The following is a 20066-nucleotide window of genomic DNA, read 5'->3' on the forward strand; positions in this document are numbered from 1 at the left end:
CCTCAGGAGGGTGAGCCCAGGGCAGAAGTCTGGGGAGGAGGAGGTTGGGAGGAGCAGAGCGTCCCCGGGGCACCGGGAGCAGCGGCGGCATCGGCGGGAGGAGTCGGGTCGGTGGCACCGGCAAGCGAGCGGTGCTGGAGAGGCCCCGAGAGCCCGGGGCCGGGGGACACCCCACGGGCCGCCCTGCCCCCACCCAGCCCAGTCTGCCCCGTGGCGCGCTCGGAAGAAATGTCCCCCAGAGCCGCGGCGGGGGTAAGTGGGGTCCAGTCGGCGCGGCATCCGGGAAAGAGGCGGGGCGGGTCGGGGAGCGCGGAGGGGGGGCGGGGGGTGGCGCGAGAGGAGGGGACGTCGAGTCACAGCCTCCCTCCCGCCACGGCCGAGCGCTCTGCTCACCCCCACCAGTCCCCCCCCGCGCCTCCTGTTCCCCGGGGTAGCCGCTGACCCGCCGCGACCCGGTCTGCAGACCCGTCCCGGGGGTGGGGGTCCACAGGGCAGCGATCTGCGGGCAGGAGTCGGGGACCCGGGCGGGGGCGGGGGAGGGAGCGCGGCGCCGGGTGGGGGAGGGCGGGCGGGGACCCTCCGTGAGGCCCCCCCTCCCCCCACCCCGCCCCCCCGCGGGGCCGCTCCCGCCCCCGCCCCTCCGCCTCCGCCGCCGCCGCCGCCGCCGCCGCTGCCGCCACCGCCACCGCCACCCAGCGTCGCCGCCGGAAAGTTTTCGCGCGGCGGGCGCGGGAGCGGAGCGGGCGCCGACCCGAGAGCGCGGAGGGCGGCGAGGAACCGGGGCCGGAGCGGGAGGCCGAGCGGCACACGGTGAGCAACCCGGGCCCGGCCCCGAGGGGACGTCCCCGGAGCCCACCCGGCCAGGGCCCGCGGGGTGGGCAGCGCAGAAATGGCCGGCGGGGACCCCTGTCGTGGGCCGGGCGGTCTCAGGGCCCGGGGTGTCGCTGTCCTCACCCCGGCGGACACCTCCGTCCCCATCCGATTCGCCCTTCCAGCTCAGACGGTCAACCGGGTCCCGGTTGGGGTCCCCAGTCTGGGGTCTCCTCCCTGGGGAGGGCGGCCGGGGTTGCGGGCGGTGGTCCGGGCGGCCCGGCACTCTGTCCTGCGGCCCCAGTCAGCTCTCCACTCCTGTCCAGCACCCGCCCCCTTGGCCGCCCCCGCAAGGTGCCCACAAGCAGCTCTAAGGAGACACCCCAGAGATTCCCAGGGGGAGGGCAGAGGCAGTCCTGCTTGCCCCCTTTGGCCCCAGCTCCCCAGAACAGCCCCCCCTCCCCGTCCCCCCACCCCCAGGTCCCCAGGACTCCCACTGCATCATCCCTTCTACCCGGCTTCCCCAGGAGGGGGCGAGTGGCGCTGCACCCTGCCCGGCCCATTCTTCGTGGGGCCCACACTTGTCACTTTGAGCCAGAGCGAGGGCCGGTGGCTGACCTGCTCTGCTCTGCCCCCACCATTCCAGTGTCCCCCCCCCCCCCCACTACTTCCAGGCCTCGGGGTTTCTGTCCCCACCCTGAACCAACTGACCCCTGACGTCTGGGCACCCGCATGGTCACAGGACTGGCCCTGGCTGTCTCTTGGTCCCCCAGCGCTGGGGGATGAGGGTTGGAGGGGAATTGCACCCTGGCTGGCATCCAGGTCTGCTCCGCCCCACGGGGGTGGGGAGGACACGGGAGTCAGGCTTTGTCAACAGCCGGTGGCCCCTGATCCTGCCCTGGGGCCATGACCTTCCTGCTACTTGCTCTGGTTTCACAAAAACACCCCCCACCCCCACCACGTCACATCCCTTTGAGGCTGGGAATCCTCAAACCCCCCCCCCATTTGGATCAAGGGGCAAACAGGGGGTGACCAGGGCAACCTAGCCGGTTCCCTGGACCAACCGCCCATTCTGGGGGCCCCTCCTCCAGTCCAGTCTGGCAGTCCTTCAGCTATCCCCAGTGGAAGCTGGTGGGATGGTGGCTGGGCCGTGAGCACCTGGGAGTGGTGCCTTGGCCAGGCTTGGGGCTGGGCACCCCCTGCAAGCCAGCCCAATAGGTGGTGTGTGTGTGGGGGGGGGAATCCAAGGGGGGAGGGAAAGGGCTGGGAAAGGGGACAGGAGGTGAGCTGAGCAGCTGGGGAAGGCCACCTCGTCCTTTCCTAGCCCACCAGACCTCCCACGAGGCCCCTGACTCTGCCTCTCTGCTTAAACCCCTGCCCACATCTCCAGCACCGAGCTGACACTTGTGCGGGGGCAGTCCAGGACCAGGTCACCCGGTCCACGAAGCGAGGAGGCTCGGGTCCCTGGCGGGCCGTGCCCCACCCCCGCCGGCTCAAGCTAGGGTAATAAGGTGGAAAATAGCTAGCTCTGGAGCTGCGGCCGATGGGGGGCTGGGGGAGCCCCAGAAGCCGCGTCTCCGCCTCTGACCGCCTCATCGTCTCGGCTTCAACCCTCATCCAATTCGGCAAATATTTATCCCGGGGCTGGATTTCAGTGCGCCCCCGCGGTAGGGCAGGGGCCTGGCCATGGTCATCCGTGTGGCAAAGCTCATTTACTCCTCAAGATAGGGAAGCAGGGATCCCCATTTGTAAAGTGGGGAAACTGAGCCTCTGGGAAATTAAATTCTTTACCCGTGGCCCCAGAACCGGAACGGGGCTGGCACGCGACAGGCCCTCTGCTGTGGGGCCGGCCTGGCATCTGGGTGCCGAAAGCCAGGGCCCGAGACCCTCAGCCTTGCACGGCCGAAAGTCAGCAAGGTGAGCTCCCCTTTTCCAGCCGGCTGCTCAGGTGCTGCCAGGCTTGTCCCGGCCGCCACCCCCAGCTGCGGTCCGAGGGGCTGTCCTTCTGGCGTGGAGCTCCTCGCTCCCCATCCCCAGCTGCGGGGCTGGCAGGGAAAACCTACTGGGCCGTCCTTCCTCCCCGTGTCCCCTGCCTGCATCTTCGCTGTCCGCCGTGCCCCAGCCAGCCCTTGCCTCCCCCTCCCTGCCTCTCAGGCCACCCCTGCACCGCCTCTCCCTCCTGCAAGAGGCTGGCTCCTGCCTGTTCCTTACCCACCCGGCTCAGTGGCCGGAGCCGGCAAGGGGCAGGGCAGAGGACGGGGCTGGCCAATCAGCCTCAGGAGATAAGGCCCCTTGGGCGACCCCAGGGCTGGAGATACCTGAACTGGCCCTCGTTCTCCACCTGCCTGCCACTTTCCCTGCCAAAAGGGTCCTCCACACTGTGGCGCCTCGGCTCCTGAGCCCTCAGTCTGCGTGTCCCCTCGCCTGGCTTGTAGACTGGGGACCGGTGACCGTTGGGTGAGGCTTCTACCGGGCTGGCCTGCACCCGTGGTCAGGGGCTGGGTCAGGAGCCCCACAGAAGTGCCCGTCCTGGATCACTGAGCTCTCACCCCACATGGTGACGTCTCAGGGTCCCCTTAGGGCTGAGGGGTGAATTCAGGGGAGCCCTAGGTTGAGCTGGCCCCACGAGGGCCCAACTGGACGCTGATGGGAGGAAGCTGAAACCTTCCACCTGCCTGCACCCCACCCCGCCCCCTCCCACCCCTGGCTGCTCACTGTCTTCCAGCCAACTGGTTGTTCATCTGTCCATCCATCCGTCCATCACTTGTTCACTCCTTGCCAGGGTGCCCAAAGAAGGGATTATCCAGGGCCCTGGAGGGCTCACGCAAGCCATTCCTAAGGGAGTCCACACCCAGGCCCTAAGGGGCCCCTCCCTCCTGCCCTCGGGGAATTCGCTCAGAGCCCAAGACAGGCTCTGAAAGCAAAGAAAGTCGATCCGATCTGCCACCCCAGATCTCCACTCAGACTCAGGCCAGGCCCAGGGCACCCCCCTGCAGGCACCACCACGGCGGGGGTCCCGAGCTTGGGCAGCCAGCCACCTGCATTATGCGCCCCAGGGGATCCAGGAAGCCAGGCCTGAGCCTTGGGTGGGGCCCAGAGGGTACCCCTCGACACCCAGTCCTGGGAAGAGGGCATGTGTGTGACAGGGACCATCCTAGGCATGTGCCCGGCACTCCTGGCCCCTGGACGAGGCTGGGAGCTGGCCTGGGGCCACCTGGATAACCACGGCACTGTGATGGATGGCCCTGGCGCCCCGCCCCGGCCTGGCAAGCTGCCTTTCCCAGGGGCTAAGAATAGGTAGGGAGGATGGCAAGGGCCGAAGGGAGGAGGTGGGTAACCAGGGAGGCTGCTTCGAGCAGCTTTGTCGTCAGGCAGGATGGTGACCGCCACCAGCATGGGGCGGGGAGAGCTCCGGGCCTGTCAGAGCTGCCAGACAGACAGCCACCAGCCGTGGGAAACCCAGCTCCCCCCGGGGGAGACAGCACAGCCTCCACGACCCTGGGCAGCACCTCCTGGCACCGGGCCGGACCCCAACCCTGTCGTTGGCCAAGAGCGACTTCTGGCATCTTCTCCCTCCCGGCTCCCACTTCATCAACAGGACCAGAGGCTCAGAGGGGCGGTTTCAGGGAAGAAGAAAACCTCTCTGGTCGCAGCGGAGCCCAGCTGGGTCTCCTCACCCGTGGGGGTCCCTCCACAGGCCCCGCTGCTTCGACCGGACTTCCCCAGAGGAGCGTGCGTGCCCAGGAGGACCGCTTTGCCCCAGCCGCACAGTCCCAGCCAAATGTGGGGGGCGGCCGCTCAGAGGCATGCCCCCCACCCGGACACACCGCCCCCACTTTCTCCCGCTGCTGCTGCTGCTGGCCTGCCAGGTGAGCACCACGGCCAGACGCCCCGCCAGCCCCCCCGGGCTCCCACCCACCGGCCTGCCTCTCCCGCTGATGCAGTCCTGTCCCCTGTCCCTTCACCTGTCCGCCCAGCCACAGGCCCCCTCCGCCCAGGTGATGGACTTCCTGTTTGAGAAGTGGAAGCTGTACGGTGACCAGTGTCTCTACAACCTGAGCCTGCTGCCCCCCCCAACCGGTGAGCCCCTAGCCTTTCACCATTCCTGCCCCCCTGCCCCCCCTCCCCCCGTTTATAGGGGAGCCGCGGAAAGGCCAGTCAGCGACTTATTCAAGGCCACACACCAGGAAAGAAAAGAAATGGTCCAGAACTGGGAGCTACACAGTCCCCCACCTCCCCCCCAGTCCGCTGCTGGTCCCAGGGGTCATGTCTTTGCCCCCATGGAGCTTCAGGCCCAGCAGGCAGATGGGGTGGTGAGGGAGGCAGCCCACACGAGGCCCGGGTGCAGAGGGAGATGGGCCGTCATGCGGCGCAGGCAGGGACAGGGGCACGTAAGTTCTGAGGGTCACTCAGGGCCGTTGTCCGATGGAGGGAGGGAGCCTGTGCTGGGCCGAGGGAAAGGGGATGTGAGCCACAGACTCGGGGCTGGACCCTGGAAGGAAGCCAACAGATAGGGGTTCGGCCCCCGGAGAGGGAGGCACTGCAAGGGGGCACTGGGAAGAGGGACGAGCCCGGGTGGGTTTGGGGCACGTTGGAGACGGCAGGTGTGCAAGGGGAGTGGGGGAGGGCTGCATGCTGGGGAGCAGAGGATGATAGGCAGGGCCTTCTAAGAGGAGACCGCCGGCCGCGTAGGCCGGGCCCTGCTGAGGGGCCCCTCCCAGCCCGCCCTGCTTTGCCTCGCAGAGCTGGTCTGTAACAGAACCTTCGACAAGTATTCCTGTTGGCCGGACACCCCTCCCAACACCACGGCCAACATCTCCTGCCCCTGGTACCTGCCCTGGCACCACAAAGGTAACTGTGGAGGGGCTGCGGGGCTTGGCCGAGGGGCCGGGGGCCGGGGGCCGGGGGCTGACCGGAGCCTGCCCCTCCAGTGCAACACCGCCTCGTCTTCAAGAAGTGCGGGCCTGACGGGCAGTGGGTGCGCGGGCCCCGGGGGCAGCCGTGGCGGAATGCTTCTCAGTGCCAGATGGACGACGACGAGATTGAGGTCCAGGTCAGCCCGCGGCGGGCGCAGCGGGGCCCCGGGGAGGGGGGCGGGAGGCGGGGCGCGGCGGCGCCCCGGCCCTGACCGGCCACCGCGCTTTGCAGAAGGAGGTGGCCAAGATGTACAACAGCTTCCAGGTGATGTACACGGTGGGGTACTCTCTCTCCCTGGGGGCCCTGCTCCTGGCCCTCGCCACCCTGCTGGGCCTCAGGTACGCCCGCCCACCCTGCTCGGCCCCCCTCCGCCCCCACCGAGGGAAGCGGGCCGGCGGGCAGGCACCGACTCGCTGTCCCCACAGCAAGCTGCACTGCACCCGAAACTACATCCACGCAAACCTGTTCGCGTCCTTCGTGCTCAAGGCCAGTTCCGTGCTGGTCATCGACACGCTGCTCAAGACCCGGTACAGCCAGAAGATCGGCGACGACCTCAGCGTGAGCGTCTGGCTGAGTGATGGGGTGAGCACCCAGACCGGGCCTCCGGGCCTCCGGGCCTCCCGGCCCCAGGGCGGCAGGTGGCCGCGGGACCCGAGCTCACCCCGCCCCTGCGGCCAGGCAGTGGCCGGCTGCCGGGTGGCCGCGGTGTTCATGCAGTACGGCATCGTGGCCAACTACTGCTGGCTGCTGGTGGAGGGCGTGTACCTGCACAGCCTGCTGGGCCTCGCCGCCTTCCCGGAGAGGAGCTTCTTCGCCCTCTACCTGGGCCTCGGCTGGGGTGAGTAGGCCGGTGCGGGGCGGAGGGGGGGGGGCAGGCTGGCCGGGGCCGCGGGACCACAGCTGCCCCCTCCCCGCAGGTGCCCCCATGCTCTTCGTCATCCCCTGGGCTGTGGTCAAGTGTCTGTTTGAGAACATCCAGTGAGTATGGGCCGGCCAGAGGACAGGGCTGGGGGCGGCCGCAGGGTGCTGGGCCGGGTGTGTGGGCGGAGTCAATAGTCAGAGGCGGGGGCGGGGAGCGAGCCTGCCCAAGGATGGGGGTCACTTCCCACCCTCTCCCAAGGCACTAACTAGACCCCCCATGGCTGGGGGGAGGGGGTGCTGGCGGGACCTGAGCCGGCCCCGCCCTGCAGGTGCTGGACGAGCAACGATAACATGGGCTTCTGGTGGATCCTGCGCTTCCCCGTCTTCCTGGCGATCCTGGTGAGGAAGTGAGGCACGGGGAGGGGTACGCAGGCTGCCGGTGTCTGGCCCCCGCCCGCCCCCTCCTCCTGTGTGGGCCCCGGGGGCCCGAGGAGGCGGAAGACCTTGCTGGCCGCAGGGAGGGAGGCCCTGGCCCTCAGCCGGGACACCAGCCGGTGCCCAACCCCGGCCCGCGTGGCCGCCAGTTCCGGGAGGGGCCGCCCTGAGCTCTGCCCTCCACACACAGATCAACCTCCTCATCTTCACCCGCGTCCTCCGCGTCCTCGTGGCCAAGCTGCGAGCCCGCCAGATGCGCTACACCGACTACAAGTTCCGGTGGGTGCGGGCGGCTTACGGACCCCGAGGCCGGGAGGAGGCGGGAGGGCTGGGGGCGCGGGGGGACACCGGGGTCCCGGCGGGCAGGGCTGGGTCCGGCGGCTCAGGCTCCTTCCCACAGGCTGGCGAAGTCCACGCTGACCCTCATCCCCTTGCTGGGGGTCCACGAGGTGGTGTTTGCCTTCGTGACGGACGAGCACGCCCAGGGGACCCTGCGCTCCGCCAAGCTTTTCTTCGACCTCTTCCTCAGCTCCTTCCAGGTGCCCGCCCTGCCCCCTGTAACCGCCTGGCCCCCTCCGGGCCTGGGCGAGGCCCTGACTGCCTCCTCTCTCCAGGGCCTGCTGGTGGCTGTTCTGTACTGTTTCCTCAATAAGGAGGTAGGCGGGGAGGTCTGGGACCGGGCCTGCGGTTGGGGTCGGAGGGGAGCTTAGGCGCCCTGGCCTCACCGGTGCAGGGGGCGCCCCCCACGTCCATCTGCATGTACTGGCGCCGCGGTCCCCACGACGCCGGGTGCTGCCCCCCCCCTCCACGCCCCCCCAGATGGTCAGCCTCGGCCTGGTGCTCGGGGCGTGCGCGGTGAAGGGGGGGTGCCCGGGAACCGGAAGACCCCAGGGGCCCGTGGTGGTGCAGCCCGCCTTGTCTACACCCGGGGCCGCCGGCGGGTCCTTCAAGGCTGGGAGGTCGGGGGTCCCGGCGGGGGGCGGGACTGGCCCGACCTGCCCCGCCCCCCCCGCCCCCCAGGTGCAGTCGGAGCTGCTGCGGCGCTGGCACCGCTGGCACGTGGGCAACTCGCTGCGGGAACAGCGCCACGTGCACAGGCCCTCGGCCTCGGCCCGGCCCCGGGGCCGCGCCCCCAGCGCGAAGCTGCTGCTCTCCGGGGGCGGGGGCGGCAGCAACGGGGCCGGCCGGGACCCCTCCGCGGAGACCGGCCGGGTCAGCAGCCTCCCTGGGTTGGCCGAGAGCCCCTTCTAACGCCCCCGCGGGCCCCGCCGAGGCCGGACTCGGGTGCTGAGAGAGGGCCCTGCTGAACCACCCAGAGCCCAGGCGGGAGGGACGGGAGCCGGACAGCGGCCCCACCGTCCACCCGTGCCCCGCCCGGTGTGGGAGGTCTGAGGGCCTCCCTTCTGCCCTGTGCTGGGGGTGGGGGGGGGAGCGGGGTGTGACGGGAAGCCGTGCTGTGAGCGCCTGCCGGTGTAGCCGGTGTTTAAGGCCGTGTGTACCCCCAACAATAAAGAGTCTGAGTAGCGGCCGCACCCCGTGGGGAGCTGGGCTGAAAGAGAGGGCGGGGCCGGGCCCAGGGCCTCCCCACGGAAGGGAGCAGCCTTGGATGAGGACTGCGGCTGGTGTGCTGCCTCTGGGAGCCCCCCATTTTCCCGATAACTTGGAGCTGGAACCCCTGAGGGGGTCCCAAAGCGCGACCCGACAGGTGGCTGACAGCGCCCCTCCCCGTCCCCACCGGAGCAGTTTCTAGCCACCCTCCCATGCTGGTTTAGGTGGGGCTCGCCCACACCCTGGGCCCGAGGGGACGGTCCATTCGTTTTGGCTGCCAACCCCCAGAGGGTCACCATCAGCCAGCGGAAGGGTGTGAAGGGGCGGACGATGGCGGAGGGAAGTCGGCAGGTACCACACTCCTTCCACCAACCCCACGCGAATACCTCGGGCTCTCTCCCGGAGCCAGGGCTGAGCTCAGGCCCAACAGGGGCGTCGGCAGACAATCCAGAGCCGGATGTCCTCCACTGGCCGCTACTCGATCCCGGCTCTAACCCCAACAATTCACAGACCATTTAGCAGATGAAGTGGGGAGGAACGGACCCCCCAAAATTGAAATGGTCTGAGTGATGGCAGCGGCACTATTTCCCCAAGACCTCTGCGCCGTCCTGACGTCATCGCTTAACAGAGAAGCCTGACCCGCTCCACCCGAGTGAGTGCAGCAAGGACACTGTCCGTGGCATGATGGGTGGGCACCCTGCTTGGCAGGCAGCAAGGGCTGGTGCTCACCAGGGAAGAGTGGAGTGTCCTACACAGGAAGAACCAGACGGTGCACTTAGGTGGGGAACCCAATTGCTTGGGGAGCACCCCAAGGTCAAGGTTGCCATCTTGGGGGTAGTGTATCTGACGCGGGGATGGAGGCAAGTGCAGGAGGAGGAACGAGTGTGGGGATTGTGGTCACCCCTCCTGAGTGCCCGTGCAGCCAGTGCGGTGACACCTGTTGGGCTGTGTGTCAGAGGAGAAAGGAGCCAGAGGCACAGAGAGCACAAGCTAACCAGCCTGCCAGGTGTCCCTGCCTCAAGGACCTGGGAGGTGACCACTGAGCTCTAGGGTGTGGGGTGCCCACAGCCCCCACAGGCCACGTGGGCTGGAGCTGCTCAGGCAGAGCCGGGCTAATTGGAGAAAATGAGAGGACAGAAGGCCTCTCAGGAAAGGTAAATAAAATTACTCACCCGCCAGGCACTGGGGCCCTCCCGAGGGGGCCTTCACCCTGTGCTGCCCACACCCACCGCAGGCCCGGATGTGGCAGGGAGGGAAGTGGGGGGTGGGGGGGAGGTCAGGGAGGGGCTGGAGACAAGTTAGGGGAGATTGAGCTCTTGCGTGGCCCAGGGGGGTCTCCAGCGTTACTATGATTGATGGCGGTCTGCAGAGCCGACTGTGCCTCTGTAGGACTGGTGGGCAGTGCCAGCCATGCAGCTGGAAGACTGAGGGACTTGACCTTGAGGCTTCAGGCTGCCTCTTGTGCCAGGGCCTCCCAAGCCCCTGCCCACAGGGCACCCCTGCCAGCCCTTGATGCCCGGAAGCCTGTGTGGGCACAAGGAGGGCGTAAGCTCTCCTTCACGCCAGCTGAGCTCAGGGGTGGTGACTGCCTTGGGGAGTGTGCCACTTACCTAGTGGCCTCCTGACAGCCCTCCCTATCCTGACTCCCTCTGCCCTTATCCTCCTTCACCCTTGTCCCTGTCCCCACGGGAACTGGAGCAGACCGGTAGAGCTGAGGGTGGAGGCGGAGGTCTGGCAGGGGCTGGACCTGCCCAGCCAATAAACACTGGCTCTGACCGGGCAGCCCGCAAGTAGGGAGGAGGGGGATGGTTCGAGAAACCCACTTTCTCACAGCCCAGCACCCCCGCCTCTCTCTGCCCAGGAGAATGAACACTCCAGGCCCTCTGCCTTCCCCATCGCTACCACAGTCCTTCACTTCAGGCCTTACCCCCAAAGAATACATGGGTATTGCCTTGCCTGTGTGCACATGCATGTGTGTGTACATACGCGCTACTAAAATGAGTGTGAAGAACAAGAGGACTACCTAGACTACAATAAACAGGGATCAAACCTAGGAGAGTTGAGGGGTCATTCCCCAGGATGGCAGCTCTGCACCAGAGTGCATCACTGGGTGGGGGGCAGACAGCTCCAGGCGAGACACCCTCAACAGGACCAAAGTGACTAAACCAAGGGGAAATTTAAATGACCTGGTGGAGAATTCAGGACTTAGTACATAGAAAACTAAGCAAATGAAAAAAAGAAGGCAATTAATAACTTCAAGGAAAACAAAAAGTTGGGCAGAACAGAAAAACAATCACAATTTACCACATGGTTCAGCTTCAAATACAAACATAGACATCATAATGTAAATACTCAACACTGATGTGACCAAAGGTAGGGGAGAAAAAAAGAACTGTCTAGGAAGAATAGTGGATGGGAACGGCATATGTGTGTAGTGGAAAACCAAGAAGGAACAGCATATGTTTGCTACTTAGAAATACAAGTCAAAGAATCAGCTGAAGAGCTGAAAAGGGTTGCCTGTGGGTGGGGGAGGGGTGGGAGAAGACTGAGGGCTGCTGGTCCACTCTCTGAGCTGCCTCAACCTCTTCCTGGACACTTTGGCAAGCCTCAGCCCCAGATCCTCCCCCTGCTTGCTCTTTCTCTGACCTTTCCACTGCTCAGTCCCTTTTCCTGCTTCCTCCTCCCCTCCCTGACGGCCCTGCCCAGGGACCAGGCCACATTTCTCCTCCTCTCATCAATCTGTGAAAACTATCTTTCTAGATGATTCCCAATTTTATCTCCAGCCCCTGTGGCTCTCTCATATCCACACTTTGGACCCATCTTCCCACGTAACACCTCAACTCCCACAATCCACAGAGCTCCTCACTGCCCCACCCCCAGCTTCCTCTTTCTAGAGTTCACTGAGATAGCCCTAATAGGTCTCTCTCCTTCTACCCTGAAACTGCCTACAGTCCTTTCTCAACCTTAGCAGCCAAAGTGATCATATTACATCCAAGGTCTCTTCCTATGAATCCCATCAGGCCTCTATATCTCGCTTCAGTTTACAGAAACACAGGGGACAGAGGAGCCCGTTAACAGGAGGTGACCGGCCAAACCCAGAGTGTGGGAAACTCCACTTTGAAGCACCCCAGGGTCCTCAATACCAAAATGGGGCAGGGCAGCTGTTAAGACTTAAGGGACGCGTCAAGCAGAGGCAGCTGATGCACTCTGCCTTCCCATCCTGAGTCCGTGACCCACCGAGAATGCATTCAGATAAGGGGAACGTGGACTGGGGATTATTGTTCATGCTCAAGGCACATGAACATGCTCAATATTTACTAAATTAAAATTCTGATAAAACTAAAGTCCTAAAACTTGAATGAGGGCAGTCTCTTATAGGAGGCCATCTCATTCGTGAAACTAGGGTAATAAAACTTGCCCCGCGGAGTCACTGACATCGAATGAAATGACGTGCACACGTGCAGCGTACAACGTGGAGAAACAGACGCAGCCCCGGTCCACCACGCTGCCTGCTGCCCTCACTGTTCCGAGGTGAGGCGTCTCCAGCCACTCGTAGGCAGCCGCACAGCGCTGGTGAAGGCACCTTGGACAGGGAGGTGGCAGCACAGCTGGGGCCGGGCTCAGCCCGGAGGACCCACGCCCACCAGAGAGCCGGGCCAGGCCAACAGGGAGGACTTCTGCCCAACCAGCACCTCCCACCAGCTGGCATCCCTCCACCCCGTGTCTGCCCCTTCCCCCTGGTCCCAAGACCCCCTTTATGACCACAGAGTCCTCATCCGCCGGTCATAATCTCCAAATGGACACCTGGACCCCAAGTTAGGGAAGGGGTGGTTCCACACCTAGCCGGCATGCCTCCTCCGATCTGCCCTGCCCCCACCCGTCCCCTGACCCCCGAGCCTCCACCCACCTCCCAGGTGCTCTGGGCAGACACCGCAGGCTGAGGGCCTCCATTTCACAGAAAAGCTAAGTTTGCAGGGACATGGAAAGTGAAAAAGGCTTCGAGGGGGTGTCCTGTGGTGCCCCCACACACAGTGGTGGGGCGTACGGGTCCACGGCTATCACCACTAGTGCACGAGGCCAGGGAGGGTAGCTGCGGGCACTGAAACCCTCTGCAAAACACCCCACGGGTCCCCAGGGAGCAAACAAGGCCACGTGGTTAGAGGCTTGGCTCAGGGCCTGGCACCAGCCAGCGCCCACTGGCAGCGAGCCAAGGCGGCTGTTTATTGCATGACCTGTCCTTCCTGTGCCCCTTCCCTGGGGAGCCCCCCTCCCCCCACCGGAGAAGATGCCTCCTGGAGCCACCTGTAGGGCCCCAGAATACTCTTCCAGGAAACAGTGTTCCCAAAATAAATTCCAGTTTGGCTTATCTGGGCCTGGCCTGCCAGGGCTTTCCAGGTTTGAAGGTCAAGTGCACTTGGGTCTCTCTCAGGGCTCAACGGCCACCCCTTTAGCGAAGCCACTTCCCTCCAGGGTCCAGCACGGAGGTTCAGGGCTGCAGAGGGAGGCTGCTGCCTGCAGGGCCCCGCCCTTAAGAGGATGGTCCCCTGAAGAGCATAGAGCCACCCCAACCGATCTCTCCTCCAGAAAGCCCCACGTCCACCTCCCACAGCCCCCCAGGAGGCCTGAACCCCCCCTAGAGGATCCCAGGGATCAGATGAAATTTCTGGATTCTGGCACCTGGACCGTGACCTTGGACCTCTAGCCCCGCGTGGGCTGCTGGGACAGGGGCCTGACAGACCAAGGGGGGCCGATCCAGCGCCACCCGCCTTTATTCACTGGTCCTTGGGCTTCAGTCACAGACACTTGGCTTTTGGAGAGCACAGGAAGAAAGGGGGGCCCTGGTGACCGTCCCAGCACACAGCACAGGGCCAAGGCCAGCCTCATACCCCTGCCCAAGGGGGCTGCTGTGGCCACAGGGCCACAGACAACAAGGGGCTAGGCCTGGTTGCCCAGGACCCCTTTTGAGCGGGTGCTCGCAACATCCCAGGCCCAGAGGGCTGGTGCCAACCCGAAGCTGATGCAGGGAAGGACAGGGCCAGGCTGGACAGTGGGGTGAAGAATTAGATGCTCCCCAACGTGTCCAGGCCAGAGAAGCAGCAGGAGTTGGTAGGGAATACACAACAGGTATGGAAGGGCCACCTTTGTCCTGCCTCCTGGCCACTTCAGGGTCAAGGCCAGCCCAGTACCACCAGCCTGGGAGACGGCACAGGCCCCCCAGGTCTCCCTCGTGACCTTGGAAGTGGCCGGGGGGCAGGGGGTGGCGGCAATGGAAGGTGACGGGAGGTGGAGGGGAGTCAGAGCCGAGGCCCTGGGGTGGGGGCAGGCAGCTCCGAGGAGACAACTACAGGGAGAGTGGGGGCTGGCAGGGTCCAGACCCGCCCAGGGGCAGGGGCAGCTGGAGACCCCCTAGGAGGAAAGGAGGGGGCTCGGGGAGGAAGGGCAGGCCTTGGCCACCAATCGTGCCCCTCCCGGTCCTGGGGTTGACAGCCCCCTGGGCACACGGCCCCTCCCCCTCCCAGGAACTGAGCCCACGGGAGACCAACATCGGGTGGCTCCCGGGTCTCCCAGAGGCGGGGGGGTGGGGGGGTGGGGAGGGGACACCGGCTTCAGGACTTCTTGGCGTCAGGCGTGCTCCGGCGCTTCAGGTCACCCAGGTCGATGGGCTTGAAGGCTGTCAGGGGACGGGGCGGTCAACGGTGGCACAGACGGAGACCGGGCCCGGGCCCCCCATCCCGTACCTGCCTCTGGAAGCCCTGGGCCCGGGCCCGTGCTGCCAAACCGCGTCGCGAGTGGGCAGCCTTCTTGCCCTCCGCCCTCCACCCTCCGCGGCGCGGGGCCCCTGGCCGGGCCCCTCCCTCCCGGGTCGTCTTCCCCACTCACTCTTCAGACTGGGGTTGGGGACCTTCTCCACGTACTCCTCCACCAGGCCCCGCTCGCTGCCCGACATCTGGCTCCGCAGGTCTCGCTCCACTCCCTGCCAGGCTGCGGAGAGCAGGGAGGACGTCAGATCCCCCAGCGCGGCCGGGCGGTGGCAGGCGGAGCCCACGCGCTCAGCGCCCTCGCCCCTTCCCAGCCCTCAGAGCTCCACCCCTCGTCTGTAGGGGGCTGCGGTCACAGAGACACGCGGGACCCGGCAGCTCTCCTCCAGGAGGCTCTGGGCCTCTCCCGCCTCCTGGCACGCTCATCACGCACATGCTCATGTGCCCCGGCCACACTTCTGGACACCCCTGGGTCCTCCTGGGGTGCACCGTCTGCCCGTCTTCCACAACGGTCCCCTGTCCTCAAGTAAACCTGGCCTGCTCCAAATGGGGCCTGTCCTAGGAGCTGCCCGCCTCCCACTACAAGGACCGGGTCTCCTCACCAGACAAGTCCCCAGTGACCCCAGCTGCCGGGCCCCTGAAGGCCAGGGGAGAGCCCGTATCCCGGAACGGCAAGAGGGGGGTTCTGGAGAGTTCCCGGCTGGCGGTGCCCCGCGTACCTTCGTAAATGAAGCGCACATTCTCCTCATGGGCCGGGGTGAAGATCTCGCTGCTGCTGGGGGGAGAGCGGGGGCTACTGTTCCTCTTGCCGTTGTAGACGACTCTGGAGACGGGGGAACTGGAGGGGGCCCAGCACGTGAGGAAGGGCTGGGGGCAGAGTGGGGCCCACCCCCTGACCCCTGGGCGAGGCCGCTCCACAACCCGAGACCCACCTGGTCATCGCGGGGGTGTCTGGTCCTCACGCTCCGCTGCCGGGTCCCCTCGGCCTCTAGAAGAGAAGCCCAGACGCCAGAGGTGGGACCGAGTCGCGCTTCCTCCCTCAAGCTGCCCGCCGGGGTCCCTCAAGGCTGGCGCGCAGCCCCAGTGTGGGCAGAGTCAAGCACGTGGAGGCTGGGGGCCAGCAGCCGGCACCTGCGCTCAGAGCAGCCTCGGTTCCGGGCAGATCCCGGCGCCTGGGCCACCGCTACCCAGGGAGCCCCTTCCCCCGCAGTCAGGCAGCTCGGGAAGGCGCCGGCAGCAGAGCCCAGATGCCCCCTTTCCAGAGTCCCGGGACGCCTGTCAGGGAAGCGTGGGCCTGCGGGAAAGGGCTGCCACCATCCCAGTGAACCCCACCTCCACCCTCACTGCCTGCGGGGCCCGGGGGCTGTCTCCACTGAGCCTGGTTCCCTGTCTACGGGGCCATGCTTCCTCAGTGAGGAGCCGAGCAGAGCCGGAGCTTCCTGGTCCCAGAGGCCGGGGCGCGAGTGACCTGGGGCCCTGGACACAGAACCCAACGGGGAAGGAGGGCCGGGGTGAAGGTGCGAGCCTGGAAGCAGCAGCTGGGCCTGACCGAGCGACCGAGACCCTGGGGTGCTGCCTGCTTGCGGCCATAGCCCCGGGCGGGGGTTACTCTCAGGCTCACTCTAAAACCAGCCAGCCGGACAGGGTTCCCTCTCTGGTGGACGACACAGCACAGGGTGAGGACGCTGCCTACTGCCCACACGGGGCCGGTCCCAGGCCTGGCCTCGGGACAGGACAAGCCTCGGTGCCAGGGGCGGACGGAGGGGGCCCTGAACGCAAGAGCCCCCGCCCCTGCGGCCCCAGCGTGCAGCTACAGGCCTTCCCAGAGGGCCGGAGCGGCGGGACGCTGTGGACACCCGCTCTCTGGTTCGCTCGCCGTCTCACCAGTGATCAGGCATTTGAACACCCGCACGGCTGAACGCGAGCCCAGGCGGCAGAGCAAGAACAACAAAAAAAAGCACAGAACCAGCTTCCTGGAGGGTGCGTGCAACCCCGTGCCCCTCCCTCACAAAGTGACGTCTTCTTTCTTGGACTCAGGGGTCTCCCTGCCCTGGTCCTGTCTCCCAGGCGCCGGCCCCTGGAACACCAGAGCAAAGGGGGAGCCCTCTCGGGCCTAAGGGTGCGCTGGTCGACCCGGGGGGCTATCGGCAGTGGGACATGGCGGGGAAGCTCCGGTCCTGCCACAGGATGGCCCCCCGCCTCAGCCAGGCCCCCCTCTCCTCCTGTACTTTGCTCTCCTCAACCCCGGAGGCCACTGCTCAGGGCACCTGCCTTCCCAGCCTCACCCGCCCCAATTCGGGCCTCTCCCCGCACGGCAGCCTCTGCCTCTTCTGGCCACAGCTTCTGGGGGCCCCCCGGCCTTTGTGGGCACTGTGGCGTCATCTCAGGGCCGCCTACTCACCCTCTCGGGCTAACTCAGGTGCTCACCCCCTCCTGGCTCCCGTCGCCCTGCCTACAGGCACGCGCCTAATGGGGTTCTCTGGACACCTCACCAGCTCCCCTGTCCCTGCAGACCTAAGGCCAAACCCGGGTGGGGCCCAGAGCAGCTGGCCCGCAGGGGTGTGCCTAAGACCAGAGCCCTGGACCCACAAAGCACTCGGTCCCCACACCAGGGACCCGGCCCCACTGCCTGCTGGGCTTCCCGACCAAACCAGGAGCAGGATGAGGTCACATCAGTTCCCTGTCCCAGGGCTGTGCATCTGTCAGCAAAGGCCCGCCTGTACGGACATCCTACTTTAGCTAAGGAGGTTTCTGCTACTCTGGAAAGACAGGACTGGCCACACAGTCAGCAGGTTCTCACCCCCTGGGGACTTGAAGAACGAGGCTAATATAACATTTACGGGCGCCGCCTTCTGCCTCCTTCTGCAGCAGAAAATCACACCCCACCCAGCTGACTCTGCCACAGCCTAGGTCCTACCGACCCGTCTTCCCAGGAACATCTGGGTCCTCCCGCCCCCTCCAGAGCTCAGCTTTGGGCCCTGGGTCTTCACCACCAAGACCTTGTACTGCCCCCCCCGCCCCCCGGGCCCTGCCACCCGGCAAGACTCGGGGGCACTGAGAGACTTCTCCTGCAAAGAGACCAGGGGCCTGGTGCCTTCCTGGAGACAGAAAGGACAGTGACCCGCCACTCACTCACCCTCATCACCTCTTCCCATCTGCAGCCGCCCCTCCTCCATCTACCACCCCCCACAACACGACAGCCAGCTGCACCATCATCCCCCACCCTTGTCCTAATTCCGCTCCCCAAATAATTCCCCACCCTGAACGCCCTGGGCCCTCTAAAGCCATCAAGCCCTCAATCTGGCCCCAGTCCGTTTCTTCAGGTGTCACGCATTGCTGGGCCCACCCCCAGACACAGTATAAACAGAGCCGTCTCTGCCAGCTGCCATCGCCACGGAGAACCACACGCTAATGCCCCCTTTGTGCGCCTTGACTCTTATCCAAGCCAACGGCAGGGCCCACGGCAGGGCCCAGAACCGTTCTGTGGCTGGAGATCATCCACCCCCTGCTCTGCTGCCTCCAGGGAAATCCCTCCCTCTCTGGACCTCAGAGAACTCACTGAAGCCAAAGCAGCCCCCAAGATGGCTCGCCAGGTTCTCCCGCTTGACAGGGACCCCAGCACAACCACGTGGAGCTACCACCTCGAACCACACCTCTGTGGCTCCTCGTCCAACAGGACCACAGACACGCCCTCAGACAGGACCGTCCTAGGAAGAGCGCCCTAACTGGGCACTTCTGGGAGCGGAAGGGCCACTGTTGACCACAAGGCACGACTGTGGACAGTGCTGGACACACCGAATGCAGAGCCAGCCACTCAGAGGAAGGCAGAGGCCCAGGAAAGTCCAGCATATGTGAAGCGGCTGCGGTACCGCCAGCCACAGCAAGCACTTGCTACGGGCTGGTTACAGGCTTGCTGGGCACAGCAGCCCGGCACCCAGCAAGGCAGGGTCTGAACCCCAAGGAGCCCTAGCCTCTGAGCCTCCGGGGCAGCAGACAGGGCCAGGCCCGGACAGCTCAGCCGACCTGAGCCCTCTGGAGCCCACCACTGCCCTTGCCTGCACCCCTGCCAGGTCCCGGGACACCCCTGACGTCAATGTGGCTGTGCTCAGAGACAAGGAGGGAGTCTTCCAGATGGGTGAATTTTGTACCTTGCCCTTCCATGGGAACCAAGGACTTCAGAGACCTCCTAGGGGAAGGCAGGGCACTGGGGGGGGGGGACCCGAAGCCCAGCCTCTGGCCACCCAGTCTCAAATTCTTCCCCCCCCCCCCCACAGCCATATGCTTTAGGACAGGAAAGAAGATGCTACTCTGTTTTCCAGAAAAGTGACAATGAGTATTCCAGAATTAGAATCGGTGATGCAAATGGTGGGCATTCCTTTAGAATTTCCGATGTTAAATTTTTCTTAGATTCCGCTTTCCCATCACATCCTGTGTCTTTGTGGTACTCAACAGTTTCAGCCACTAAGACTTCTAGAAATGATGTTACCCCAACAACAGCCAGAATACTGCTGTACCCCACGTCCAACAGGGGCTTTCCCTTGAAGACCCCTCAGGCCAAGCCCCTAGCACTGCCCCACCCCCACCCCCTCTCTTCTGGCTGCCGACAGCCGCTCCCATCCCCAGCAACAGACCAGCGCCAGCCTGTGCACCCCCCACCACGTGACCTGGAAACCTCAGCTCACCCCAAATCAAGCCCACGCCCCGCTTCCTCTCCTCCCCACTCCCACTCTCTCTTAAAGCTCTCTACCCAGGACTCCCTCACTGCTCACCACAGACACCTCAGGGCCTTTGCTCAAGGTGTCCCCTCTGCCCAACACGACCTGACTCATCCTCGGGAGTCAGCTACAAGACAGCCTTTTCTTGGAAGTCTCCCTGGGGCTGGGCGGAGAATACAACTTTTGCACCTCCCTATCATCTGATGTTTACGACAGCCCGGTGGCCTTCGTAATTAGAAAGCCGACCCCCACACGGCTTCCACCCCATCTCTGGAAGCCCCCTCCGGTGGTCAGGCCCTGCAACCCAGGGAGCTCCCCGAGGGCGGGGCAGACGCAGGCCCGTCTTCCCCCCGTTCCCACCCTGCACCTGGCACCGCACCACCTGGCCTGCGGAGGCCGGGGCTGTGGGAGAGGCTGGATAACGGAAGGCAGGGAAAACGGCGGGGGGCCTGGCCAGCTGCATTCCAAGAGCCAAGGAGCATCCTCAGGAACGCTCCCTTCGGAAAGGGGGGAAGGCAGGACATTTGTCAACCACCGCGGCCGCAGCTTCAGAGAATGGAAAGGGCGGGCCCATCGCTGCCCCTTCCGCGCCCGTCTCCCCCGGGGGGACCCAGGCGCCGCGTCCCGGGACAGGTGCGGACCGGCCCCGCCACGTCCCCACGCCCCCTCCTCACCGCACCGCCCGCGGCGGGATGCGCGCCCCCCCCGCCACCCCCTCCCGCCAGCAGGCCCAGGGACTCAGGCGCAGCGGACGGAGCGGGGCGCCCGGTCCCGGCCCTCCGCGACCCCGCCCGGGCCCTGCCCTCGCGAGCCGCCGAGCCAGGGCGGGTCCCGGCCGCGCCCGCCCCGCCCCGCCTCCGCCCCCGCCCCCGCCCCCGCTCCCGCCTCACCTCGCCCGCTCGGCCACCGCCGCCGCCGCCAGCTGGGGCCCGGCCGGAAGTGACGCCACCACCGCGCGCGCAGGCGCAGGCGCGGGGGGCACGTGACCGGCGCGCGCGCCTGGGGGCGGGGGCGGGGCCGC

At 65.9% G+C, this 20066-nt stretch overlaps 2 protein-coding genes across 6 annotated transcripts; one reads left to right on the forward strand and one right to left on the reverse strand.

The window, feature by feature from the left end:
• The first annotated feature begins 699 nt into the window (after nucleotides 1-699).
• GCGR (glucagon receptor) lies at nucleotides 700-8446 on the forward strand. Of its 3 annotated transcripts, XM_042915704.1 has the most exons (14): nucleotides 700-810; nucleotides 4508-4679; nucleotides 4788-4890; nucleotides 5554-5661; nucleotides 5742-5863; nucleotides 5959-6065; nucleotides 6153-6309; nucleotides 6406-6565; nucleotides 6645-6705; nucleotides 6918-6987; nucleotides 7214-7302; nucleotides 7424-7562; nucleotides 7638-7679; nucleotides 8044-8446. In XM_042915704.1, exons 2-14 carry the CDS (start codon nucleotides 4617-4619, stop codon nucleotides 8272-8274), a joined length of 1452 nt encoding a protein of 483 aa, XP_042771638.1. In that variant the 5' UTR covers nucleotides 700-810; nucleotides 4508-4616; the 3' UTR covers nucleotides 8275-8446. The 3 variants fall into 3 exon arrangements, with proteins under 3 accessions (XP_042771638.1, XP_042771637.1, XP_042771639.1); XM_042915703.1 differs by having other exon boundaries at nucleotides 7424-7679; XM_042915705.1 differs by having other exon boundaries at nucleotides 7553-7679.
• A 4878-nt stretch (nucleotides 8447-13324) lies between these two features.
• Nucleotides 13325-20011, reverse strand: MCRIP1 (MAPK regulated corepressor interacting protein 1). 3 transcript variants are annotated; one of them, XM_042915706.1, is made up of 5 exons: nucleotides 19936-20011; nucleotides 15263-15318; nucleotides 15050-15168; nucleotides 14452-14553; nucleotides 13325-14242 (listed from the first exon to the last, which is right to left on the reverse strand). In XM_042915706.1, exons 2-5 carry the CDS (start codon nucleotides 15268-15270, stop codon nucleotides 14178-14180), a joined length of 294 nt encoding a protein of 97 aa, XP_042771640.1. In that variant the 5' UTR covers nucleotides 15271-15318; nucleotides 19936-20011; the 3' UTR covers nucleotides 13325-14177. The 3 variants fall into 3 exon arrangements, with proteins under 3 accessions (XP_042771640.1, XP_042771641.1, XP_042771642.1); XM_042915707.1 differs by lacking the exon at nucleotides 19936-20011 and adding an exon at nucleotides 18479-18587; XM_042915708.1 differs by lacking the exon at nucleotides 19936-20011 and adding an exon at nucleotides 16732-17351.
• Between the last annotated feature and the right edge of the window lie 55 nt (nucleotides 20012-20066).

This window comes from Panthera leo, chromosome E1 (assembly GCF_018350215.1).
Source record: "Panthera leo isolate Ple1 chromosome E1, P.leo_Ple1_pat1.1, whole genome shotgun sequence".
Classification (NCBI taxonomy): Eukaryota; Metazoa; Chordata; class Mammalia; order Carnivora; family Felidae; genus Panthera; species Panthera leo.

Bases quoted from the DNA above. Each gene is read 5' to 3' on its own strand.
- GCGR (XM_042915703.1), top strand. From the start codon at position 4,617: ATGCCCCCCACCCGGACACACCGCCCCCACTTTCTCCCGCTGCTGCTG. The intron at 6,566-6,644 runs GTGAGTAGGCCG...CCCTCCCCGCAG, and splicing joins CTACCTGGGCCTCGGCTGGG to GTGCCCCCATGCTCTTCGTC. The intron at 7,680-8,043 runs GTAGGCGGGGAG...CCCGCCCCCCAG, and splicing joins ACTGTTTCCTCAATAAGGAG to GTGCAGTCGGAGCTGCTGCG.
- MCRIP1 (XM_042915706.1), bottom strand. The intron at 14,554-15,049 runs GTACGCGGGGCA...TGCTCTCCGCAG, and splicing joins TGTGCGCTTCATTTACGAAG to CCTGGCAGGGAGTGGAGCGA. The intron at 14,243-14,451 runs GTGAGTGGGGAA...GTCCCCTGACAG, and splicing joins CCCCAACCCCAGTCTGAAGA to CCTTCAAGCCCATCGACCTG.